This window comes from Stegodyphus dumicola, chromosome 3 (assembly GCF_044657685.1).
Source record: "Stegodyphus dumicola isolate Sdum_Otavi_A_Nest chromosome 3, ASM4465768v1".
Lineage (NCBI taxonomy): Eukaryota > Metazoa > Arthropoda > Arachnida > Araneae > Eresidae > Stegodyphus > Stegodyphus dumicola.
The window spans coordinates 244952607-244964952 of record NC_140770.1 but is presented as its reverse complement, the minus strand read 5'-3'; the positions used below and the strand labels follow the sequence as shown (position 1 = coordinate 244964952).

The following is a 12346-nucleotide window of genomic DNA, read 5'->3' as shown; positions in this document are numbered from 1 at the left end:
AGCTACGTTTTTCTACTTAAAATGTAATATTTGCGAGCAATGAGTGAATGCTATTTTTTATTTCGAAAGACTAAATTTTACCATCATTGGAAACTCATTCTTCTAGTGTTTTCTTTAAGAAGTGTGTTCCACTTTGATGATTCAATATATTTTTTGTGTGATTTCGAAATATTGATTTTCTAGGCAAATGCTTTTCTTATCTTACTATTGTATCTATTTCTTTTAGGCCTCCTTTTGATTTGACGAACGCATTTAAAATTTAATCCAATTGGTTATTCGGCCATTTGATTCTCCATTCTAACCGGCCTGTTGTTGTTCACATTTATTGTTTGAAGACGAATTAACTCCACACTTAACATCAGGGCTGATTGTATATTATAAAGATGTTTGTTATTTAAGTTTTTCCCTGAATTAAAATTTTCTTTTAGTCTTTTTATTGCTATAAGTTGCTTAAATGTTTACTGGTTTAATACATATTTTATGGTTAATTAACGTGCATTTTATTTTATATTAAAATTCCCCCCCTCCCTCTGTTATTTTGTAGTTCACATTTGTTTAAAGACTATGGATTGTTTTATGCAAATTTTAATTCTTGGTCAACCGAAGTATGAATTGTAAAAATTTACCGTGTATTGCATAGATAGAAGGAATACATGGATATGTAAGGGGGGGGTATGAATAGAACATTCTCTTTTTGAGATTCAGCAACAGTCTCTATCTCCAAGATGGCAGAAATTAGAAATCTCTTGTGGACCTGGAGATATTAGGAAGTTTCTAGAAGTCGCTGTTTGGAGGTTCTAAGAGCAATATTTCAGAACTAGTTAGTTTTCTTCCGCCTGTTGCTTAACATGTTAGACAAAGGTGCGCTGCTGACCTGAGCGTCGTGACTATTGCTGTACACACAATTGTGAGATGTACAATATTAGTTGCTAACTTGAGCTCAATGATTATTGCTTTACACATCACTCTGTTAACAATTTTTTACGATATTAGTTACTGACTGTACGATATTAGTACTACTTTATTACTGTGATATTAGTACTGTACGATATTAGCTACTATTTTGAGATGTACGATATTTTTTGCATGTTGAGAGGAATTTAGATTAATCTCTGTGTTTCTTATTAACTATCTTACGCTGTGCTGAACGACAAATCGAATTTGCTGATCGACAAAAGTATCTTATGCAACGCACTGCCTTGTAGAAGATAAAAATATTTTAATTCAGGCTGTGGTAAAACATTTCTTTTAAATCGCTGAATTTGTTTTTTAAATCCAAAAGACCAACATATTGCGTTTTTTAATTGACAACGCAATTCTTTTATACCTCCGAGTTTCCTGAATAAGTTTGAAGCATGAAAACTTTTCTTAGCGTAAAATTTTTCTAACCGATGCCCGATGACACACTGTACCTACACGTTATATTATAGAATGTTACCAGTTAAACCCTAGTACTGCCAATTACAGAAACTAAAGTTATGTACCTAGGTTGTTTTTTTCAATCTCCGATCGCACAGTATGATGGCCAGGTATGCAAAAGGTGGTTGGTGTGCGTAGTAGGCGACTGCGCATCTTCCCCTCCACACGCTCTGTCACTGGCGTATTCAAAACGTCATTTTCTGTTGAGTTGCAGTCACGTAAACATGGCTGTCGCTATTGATTCTCCCGCCAAGTGTGAATTACGAGCTGTTATTCGTATCTTGCAGGCAAATGAGAAAAGTTCAGCGGAAATTCATCGAAAAATGAGTCGAGTGTATGGAAACAGCTTTATGAGTGATGGCGTTGCTCGTGGATGGTGTCGAAAGTTTAAAGATGGTCGAACTGATGTGCATCATGAAGGTGGTCAAGGACGCAAGTCTGCCGCTACAGACTACATTGTTCAACGAGTTGACCAAGCGGTTAAGCAAAATCGAAGGTTCACCATAAGTGAATTATCGATGAAATTTCCGGAAGTTTCAAGATCTTCCCTGTACTCTATCGTTACTGAACAGTTGTGCTACAGAAAAGTTTGCGCTTGCTGGGTCCCACAGATGTTGACTGACGACCACAAAACTCACCGAATTGTTGCAGCGTTTGAGTTTCTTGACCGTTACAATACTGACGGAGAAGAGTTTTTGAAATCCATTGTGACAGGTGATGAGACATGGGTTCAATATGACACTCCCGAAACGAAACTACAATCACAACTGTGGATGCACACAAACTCTCCAAAGTGACCCACAAAATTCAAACGAACCTATAACAACCATAAGGTTATGGCAACTGATTTTTGAGACCAAAAGGGTGTTTTGCTTGTGGAGTTTATGCAGCCTGGAACAACAATTAATGCAGATTCATATTGTGAAACTTTGCGACGCTTACCGAGAGCTATTCGAAACAAACGAAGAGGCATGCTGACTTCTGGAATTGTTCTGATCCACGACAATGCCCGTCCTCACAGCATCGTGTAACCCAACGGCTCCTTCAGCAATTTCAATGGGGCATTTTCGAACATTCACCATATAGTCCCGACCTAGCGCCGAGTGACTTTCATCTGTTCCCTGAACTGAAGCAGTGGGTTGGCGGGAAGCGCTTCCAAAATGACGTGGAGCTGAAAGAAACCGTCACAACACACTTCCAATCATTGACGGGGACATTTTATGAAGAGGGTGCTCCAAAGCTTGTTCACAGATATTGTTCACAGACAAATGCCTCAATCATCAAGGTGATAATGTAGAGAAATAACCTGTATTGTACATTACTTTTGGTAATAAAATATTTTTTGTATATTCACCCGTCTTTTCTTTATAGCCCATCGGAGGTTGAAAAAAAATATCCCTCGTATATTTAATTTCTGTGTAGCCACCGGACGCATGTTATTTAATAGTCTGAATACCGCAAAATGTGCTTAATGAGTTAAACATAACACTACTTCTTCTGATATCGGGATGGGATTCAGGAACGTATGTGTGTATGTAATAATATTAATAATTGCAATTATCTTGATAACTGGTTGATAGCTGTAACAGATTTGGGCAATGATTTAGCTGTGTAGTTTTATAATGCATAAGGAAGGAGACTTGCAGACAGACATGGCCGAACTGAACATAATTGTTACTGCAGGACAAGAACTAATTACCCAAAACATATTTTTCAATACACATAAAACATACTTTTCAATACACATAGTCATGGGCGCAATACGCACTCCATGATTTTATACAGAATATCAACTTTTAGATAACGGCGTAGTTAGCAGCAAGACAAAGCAAAAGATGGGGATAAATCAAAATGCACCTAGAGGTACAGTCGAAACAAACCAGTCGAACCTAGAGATAGCGCAGCAAAATCCCTTTATACTAGATTGCATTTCAGATCACATTATAGATTAATATCTAGATTTTGAGTAAAGATTTCATCGATAAATGCGCAATAGAGATGACGGATATTTTTCGGAATACAGGGAGTAAAGATTATGTTAGAAAAATTATTGCTTTGTTATTTTTAGAATGAAGAGGGGAGTTAAAGAGCTATCGTTAATTAATTATTTGTAAGGAAGGTATTTTATATTTTGCATATATTAATGCATGTGTGGATATATGTGTTCATGTATGTATATGTGTTAGCACATATGCATATGTGAGTATACCCACACACATATACATAATATATGCACAAATATACATACGTACATTTTCTACATCCGGTACGATAACAGAAGTGAACCAACTAACTCCTAAAGAGCTTAATTAACTCGTGTTCTAAAACTGGATTCATTTTTTAAAATGCCCTGCGAAGAAAGACTGGTTGGGGTGAATAAAAACATATATTTTAAAATTTAAGAGAAGCATTTCTTAAGTATTTTTAAACTTGAAAATGTGAAACTTGGTAAAAGCCATCTTTGACTATTTATTGAAAACAGTATGACATTCGTAACAAATCCCCTAATCTTACATTCGTTCCCAACAAACGGAAAATTGTAGAAATTGTTCCAAACATTATATTGATTTCGTTGCACATTTTCTAGAAATTAATAATTCGCTACATATCTTTCGGAGTCTTGTCAAAATTTCTGGCGTCAGACCAAGAGCATAAGTTAGTCATTAACCTTCTGCAAACAAAACAGTATCGCCTTTCCAAGGATTTATTACTCGGGGAATGTCAATATTTAAATACATTCTTTGCTCACTAAATCAAAAGAATGCCAGATTTACCCATAATGCAGGCAGATCTGTAAAGATATTTCTTTGTGATGTCGGTTGGAGAGTTCTACATTTTTCTATCTGACTGTTTGTTTTGTGAAGTTGATACATTTGCTTTGGCAGCAAGAAGAGTAATTTGTATTTGAAATATTTTATAATTTTCTGTGAGTATTAATATTACTTTTAACTTTTGTAAATGATTCATATTTGTGAATACATCATTTTTATAAGTCGTGTATATATATATTGTAAATTGGGAAAAATTTAATTTTTTGCTGATATAACATTTAAGTTACGCTCTAACATGCGTTATATATACTAGTGTGCATGCGCATGTATAAACTGCAATGATTAACTTTCACTGAACTTTTAAGTACAGCAAAAGTGAATAATGGCCAAAAATAAGAAAACATATCACTAATAATCTATCAAATTAACACGCTGATAATTATTATAAGTCTAATCATAGAATTCTTCGCATCTTCTGTTATATACCAAGGAAGAAAATATAATATATATTATTGCGATGAATACATTTTAATACGAAACAGGAGATTCGGGCTTCTCTATCACTTTGATTTTCAGTACAATTAGCTGAATGCTCGCTTAGTAAGTAAATTAAATTAATGCAAGCTTGGAGATTAATTTGCTGGATATTTTAAATTAAGGGTCGAAGTTTCACATCTTCATTACTGAAGAGCAAAACACAGAAAATAACGATTCCAACTCAGGTACATGAAATTTATTAAAGATTCTAAGAGTTTTCTTCAGAGGTTTCCCTCTTATAAAATTAAGTTATCAACTATTACTAATATGAGCATGTGATAAGACGAAAGCTTACATTGTTTTTGTTAATACTTTTAATTTTTCAGATACTTCTGGCATGGGAAAGCCAGTAGATCATAATAAAGTATGATAGAGAAGAAAATTTAAAATAACAGAATGTTTTACCAAAGAGGCTGAGAACTGGTGGTGGAGGATTAGCATTTCACTGCTGTAAATCACAATTCAGAGCCTTTATTTATTAAATATGAAATTAGATGCCTTAAGAGTAATATAAGAATAACATAAAAAATACAAGGTAAAATCTTATCTCATACATTTAACAAGAACGATTAATTGTAATCTAAATCCAGTTTTCATGATCAAAGAGTAATTACTAAATTAAGAAAGGATTTTAGAACTAGTATGAATTGAAAAAAGAAAAAGACAGACGCAAATAGATTTTAATAACATAGATTAGCACAAAACGCTTGTGAATAAGTGTTCAGAGGCCACACACGAACTGCGTAAGCAGCGGAAATTTAAACAAGAGAAGGAAGATAATTTTGAATCAACAAAAATCTGAAAGCTTTCAGATTTTATATTACGACCGAAGGGGCGTAATATAACGTTTTGTGTGTTACCTTTATTTATGAAATATCATATTCTTCGCACTTAAACCATAAAATTCAATTCAACAGCAATATCGCAAAATATTTAAAAGAGCATAATCTTTAGAATTTACCATAAACAGTCTCGAATACTGTAGATAAAAATGTTTTTTTTTTTTCGTACAACTTTGCCAATGCTTTACAAAATATGAAATAGATAATAAACCCGATTCCAAATTCAGATGTCCATACTCGAGTGGAGACGTGCGTTATTCAAAACTGGGTTGCTCTACGTACCGTTGTTTTATAACAATGCGAGAAACATACATTTAAGCATATTCTTCATTATTTAATTTCTTTAAATATAATGCAGGCCTCTAATATTTGGTGGCATAAATTTAAAATGTGATTCGCCGTTTATAGTGAATTAACGCAAAATGCCGAAACGAAATTAATAGCTCTTCTGGGGATAAAAGTTTTGTTTTATTAAATTACTACAATCGTGTATATGTACCACGAACGGGTAGTATCCTTTCTGTATAATTTTAGTGTTAGAGTATTTGCATCGTTACAAGACAGGATATATTAGTTTATGAGCATTTCGTATCCATTTATTTCGTTCCATTTTCCCCGTGGTTTAATTAAAGATTATGTTTGGAGATTTTATTATTTTTATAATTCATCATCATATAACTGATTAATCTAACCATCTAGGATATTCCATAACATTTATGTGTTAAGTGATGATAAATATGCGTTAATTTATTTTAAAATTTGAATTAAACTCAGTAAAGGAGATAATAAAGAAAAAGTAGTTTACAATAGTAACATAAATTATATTTTAATTTTATTTAGCATTTGGAAATCAAATTTACTTAATGTAAACACGTGCTCTTGCAATTCAAGTCTGAAAATAAATTTGAATTCTTTGCTTATGATTTACGAAGACATTATATATTATGGAGAAAAGCAGCTGTAGTGGGAATATTTAAGTTTTATTAAATGTAAGACACATTAATTTTTTTAAAAATCTGAATTAAAATCAATAAAGAAGGTAATAAAGAAAACATAGTTTACATTAGTGACTTAAATTGTGTTAATTTTAATTTATTTAGCATTTGCAAATGAAATTTACTTAAGGTACTCTTGCAACTCAGATTTTGATTGAACAACTACAACCAATGAACCAGAAACAGACTGCATTTAATAGGTAATAAATTACTATCTAAATTTGCTTTGTATTTAATGAAACCTAAGATGCAACTAAAAAGAAAGGATATCAGAAAACAATTTTGAAATTTGTAGTATATTATCACGCGCATTTAACAATTATATCTTTTTAATTCCACTCCATTTAATCTATTACATTAGAGTAAAATCAGGAAAGTTTCACTAAAAGGCATTGACATATTTTACGTTGTTAACTATTAATTCCAGAGAATAATTAATCCGTTTGCATGAAATACACCGAAATGATTTGCATAAAAGTAAAAATTAATTCGTGAATGTTGCAATAAGATAGACTAAAACTCCAATATAGTTTAAAATGCGAGTAAAAGTAAAACGTTTCCGCAGACCGTAAATAAATTTAAAAGCAAATCCGTTTCGGCCATTTACTTAAAGAACATCTCGAACGTGATTTGAAATACTTTCTTTTCGTATGAATTTCTGGAACTTCTTCTTTGGAACCATGCTGATATATGTTCGGTGGATCAGGTTTATAGAAGACCTATTGCCTCTGTGGGCCCTGTGGGGGAGAAGAAATTTATGGATTTCTTTCACATGTACAACCAACAAACTCCAAACTTAGAAGAAAAGCAAAATGTCCCTAGCGCTAGAGAAATGGCGCAAAACAAGGGAATTGTTTTCGCATTCGATTTAAGTTTAGATGTCAGAGGATGGTTTTAGGAAAAAATGATTTCTAGCAGTAAATGGGTGCTGCTTCGCGACGAAAAAAGGGAATAGACTGTCTACGACAAATGTTTATTTGGGTGCAAAGAACATGTCATAAACGACACACTTCTCGAGAAAGGAAAAGAATGAAGCGTTAAAGTTCTTCAAGGAAAGGCGAAAGGGTAATGGTGTCTATTAAGTCCAAACTCGCAATTTGCAGGGATGGAGGACCATTCAGAATGATGTTCAGAGTATCAGATGCTGTCTCAATAGCTTATAACGACTACAGCTGGGATAGTAAGAAGATATTATAGGAAGGAGAAGCTAGGATTTCTTGAAACATAGTAAAGTGATACAGAGACGTGAATAGAGAGTAAAATTTATTTGCAATGAAAAATGTTTTTTTCTGTTAATAAATTTAGAAATTTAAATAATGCTTAAATTTATTAAAATCGTTTTCGTGCTGGGAGGATTTACAAGATTTGATAAAATTATTTAACTGATTACTAATTTAGACCTCTGAATACGCTTTTTGAAATTTACAATAACGATAGATGTGTGATAATAATTATAGTAAGTTTCTTTTCCAAATGTAATTGTCAACCATTCAGTAATGTTTTCTAGACAATGTCATTGTTGTTTTTGATGTGCCTATGATAAAGTCTACTCAAATAGTTCCATGTGCGAAGATGACTCTCTGGCTGTCTGCAATATGTTATCATTTTCTCGCCAATGAAATTGCTGATACTGAATTAAAAGATATTAAAATTTCTGAAAGTTATTGAAAATTGGAAATACATTTTTCGTTTGTCTTTAAAATCTTGCTTTATTTTGCGATATAAGTGGTATTTGTAAAAATATATGAACAGTGTATAAAGAAATAATAATACAGTAATTTTTATTTTAAAGTAGCAATAATAAAAGTATAATTTGATTACATATCTTATTTTCAGGATGCAGTGAGATACAAAAATAAAGAATAAAAATTTGACACTTTTTTCCGACTTCTTGGAAATGGATCTATTGTGCCATAAGTTTTAAAGAACGAAGATACTATATTCCTCTAAATCATTAGCAAGTATAAGCAACTGACTGTCTCTCTCTTTCTAGGGGAACTTAAAGACTAATTGCCGATATTCGTTTCCTCATTTTAATTTCAAGTAAAGTAATGGTTAAGTAACAATGCTATTATATTCAAAGAAATTTCTTAATTCTCTGAACGTTCAGTTACATTTTTCATTACATAATCTTCTTATAGTTTATTGCTTGTATTTTAATTGTGACTAAAATGTCATCACTAATAACAGACATTTGAGACTAAAAACAGGCAATAAAATGCGAGTTAAAAACAATTAATACAGTAAGATTTATTTAAAACGGATATCCAAATTAATGCACTAAAAAAAGAAAATAATTTATCTTATAGTTTAATGGGGATAATATATTAAATAATTTTATTTACAGAATTCATCTACAATTTCATATCGCCAATAATAAAAGCGGCGGCCCCTCAATAAATAAATCTATTAATTTCATTTCATTGTCAAATACATAACCCTTATCATTTTAAATTTTTTAATTTAATTCCAGTAAAAAATAAACAAGCCATTATCTTTCTAAATTTTCTGTTAATTTAATTGCATAGTCAAATTTATAAAACCTTATCCTTTTTAATTTATCATGGACCCCCGACGCTTTCATTCGTGATATAAAATTATAGATGAATTCTGTAATTCTTTAATGGCAGTGCGCTTTATTTAATAGCCATTAGCCTTGCGCCACTACAAGGGCCGGGAGTGGTGGCCATTTCATTATAGAAGCACCTAATAGGTGGCAACCGTTGTCTCCTATGACCCAATTAGAGCCATGTTTTCTCCGGGATTGTAACCCGGACCCAACGCTACAGCAGTCAGGGTCACTTACCACTACACCGGCTGCCCGGCTGAATTCTGTAAATAAAATTATTTAATCTGTTATTCCCATTAAATACAATTACAATAAATTATCTTTTCTCTGTACAATAAATTATCTTTTCTCATTTTAGTGCTTTTATTTTATCATATTCATTTTAAACAGAAGCTTATTTTATGAAAATATTTATTTGATTATATTGGAGTCCGAAGCTGATGGGAGAAAAATCCGTTCTCGCAGCCATTGTTTAGAAACAAAATGTCACGCGATTTTTATTGCTGATCTAAAGATATCTGTTCATATACAATTCATTTCATTTTATTAATTTCAGAAACAAAAGAGTTTAAGGATTGATTAGCGTTGATTATTATTTGCAATGAAATCTACCAGGTAGTATTTAATTTTTCCCATTTCATAAATTTATATATATTTTGCAGCATTTCACTTTAAAATTTGATTTTCTTAATTGTATTGCATTTAGTTTTAATATTTTATTCTTATCTGGGACTTTAAAATTCTAACGTCCAAAAATGTATCCGTTATAAAATTTTGAAATTTTCAAGTATCATAAAGCAAATACTTCCTCTTTAAACACAAGAATTGTAAAAACATAATGTTTTTATTTATTCATTGCGTGAAACTCATCCTATTTACTAAATAAATCGTCCAAAATTGACGGTCATGTTTGTAATGATCGTTGGGCTGCCTGTACTCAAACTATAACACAATCTGAGAATTGGCTCGAACTTTATTATTTACACATGTTCAACAGGATTATATTTTTCGTGATTTTTTGCAGCCTCTTCAGTTTTTTGTGATTAACAAATATTCTAAATTCTTACAAATTTATGAACAACATATCTCATCAGCAACGTTCTCTTCAAAAACGTGACACAGAGGAAAGGAACACAAATTATGTCTATAATAGGAATTGCTACATGGCCCAAGAAACGAGTGGAAAAACGCTAAGGAAAGGACTAGATAGGATTCGTAACGAGAATTCTGATGATAAATAAGCACGATTGAAGAACAGATAAGATAATAAAGCAACAGAAGAAAGTGAACAACGTGAAAACTGATTAAAACTTTCAAAATTATTCTTCTAGGAGGCAAAGAAATTGCTGAAAGGAGAATGAAGCCAGTTTAAAATTTCTACTCACACTGTTTGAAAATATTTTAAGTTACAAATTCTAAGAACAGGTTAATCGTCGTTTTGATAATAAATGCTGTGAAGGTGACTGCATTAACAGGAGTGGAGGCTAGATGATGATGGCTTCTATAACACACAGCACTTCACTTCGTACTTTCTTCGTAAGTAACCAATTCTGAAAGATGGGAGAATTATTCAAATGACTTTACTGATTTGAATTTATTTAAATACGTTTACAGGAGAACTAATGAAATCGATTTCATAGATGAACTGTGAATGATGTTATAGGAAATGCTGATTGATTCAAGAGTAAAGGAGTTCAAAACGTCTGATGAGCTCTTAGGGATACTATTTGACGGTGTTTCGCAATTGCCACCTGTCAGATGGAGTTTTAAGGATCCTTTTACTAACGTTTATTTTGTTTTCAATCTTTACTATCACTTCTTATTTTCTACTTCCGGCCAGAATTAAAAGCTTTAACTTATTTATGCAAATTTGTCTTGCTAACGCCAAGTACTTAAGTTGTGGCTTTTTGCCAAGCAAGAGAGAGGAAAGAGTTAATAGAAGCAGGCCGCTTGCCATAGTAATTTTACTCGGTTGCTAGTTGCCTTCAAGGACAGAGGTTTAATCCTCTTGATAATTTTAAACGTATCGTAGTGTTAGCAGTTCTCTGTACTACATACGGCTTTTTGTTAATATACGGCCAATCTTGGAGTTAGGCACTTGTTTGATTAATCCAAAGTTAGTTTAGTTAGTTTAGTTAATATTTTTATATTCTTACGTTCAGACCACAAGTGGTTGGTCTCTGTATTCCGAAGTCCGGAAATCATTGTAAAGAGAGAAAAATAAAGGGTTTCGTATACCCTTCCTGTGTGTATTGTCTACTTCCCAAATTTATTGAACATAGCTTTAGTAAGCTCCCTGTTCCGAGTCAGGACAGTTAATGTTCCCTAAGCAAGTAAGGAGGAACACAGAACCTGATAGCGGCGCCCGACGAAGAAGAATAACCATGGCCGAGTTTCAAGAAGAACCTGTGCTGCCTGCAGAAGCGGCTCAGAATCCAGAAATGCCAGCTGCCGCCCTGGAAGGATTTGGTTACATCGTCCAGATCATGCGCGCATCGATGAAACCAGAAGCAATATTTAATGGAAACTCACCGGTAAACAGTTTTTTTGGAAAAATTGGATGACCACTTCATGCTGTATCCAGTACATGAGTTCCAGAAAGTCACCTTAGCTACCAGCGCTTTGAGGCGCCAAGCGCTTAATTGGTTCAAATGATAGGCAGAAGCCTCTTGAGTCAAGCGGGACGTCCCACCTATACTTACGAAAATTTTAAGACTTCCTTAGTAAAAGACTTCCCTGTCGTAAGAGATCGTGCAAGATTAGAAACGGAACACTTCAGCATATACCAGAAACGAATTGAAAACGTCTCAAGCTTTATATAAGAAGAATTCACGTCTTTAAACTCTTGTATGGAAACCGTCCGGATCCTGAGATAATTCAAGTGATTTTGCCGAGGTTACTTCCCCAATTACAAGACTTTATTGAATTAAGGAATCCGACTACAGTGGAAATATTATTTTTAGCTAGCAATCCAGTTTGAAAGTAGAAGAACGGCGGACATTGAAAGAAGACGCCAGTATGAGCAACGAAGCCAATTTGGTGCGCCAAGACCACAGAAAAGTCAAGAACACGGCTACGGAAGCAAAGCGAATCAGTGGGCAAGGAAACCCGAGTATCCAAAAGCAACCGGCGACCGTCGACAATTGAATAGTAAGCCACAAAAAAAGTCTGAAGGCCAGTGGAAAGAGAAGGAAAGCATGTAAAGGAAGAAAC

At 33.2% G+C, this 12346-nt stretch overlaps 1 protein-coding gene across 1 annotated transcript; it reads left to right on the top strand.

The window, feature by feature from the left end:
• Positions 1-1643: 1643 nt before the first annotated feature.
• On the top strand, positions 1644-2216 carry LOC146998307 (protein GVQW3-like). Its single transcript, XM_085812492.1, has one exon. The coding sequence runs from the start codon at positions 1644-1646 to the stop codon at positions 2214-2216; it is 573 nt and encodes a 190-aa protein (XP_085668618.1).
• The last annotated feature ends 10130 nt before the right edge of the window (positions 2217-12346 follow it).

What these genes read in the sequence shown, in the direction of transcription:
- LOC146998307 (XM_085812492.1), top strand. Translation starts at nt 1,644, where the DNA reads ATGGCTGTCGCTATTGATTCTCCCGCCAAGTGTGAATTACGAGCTGTT.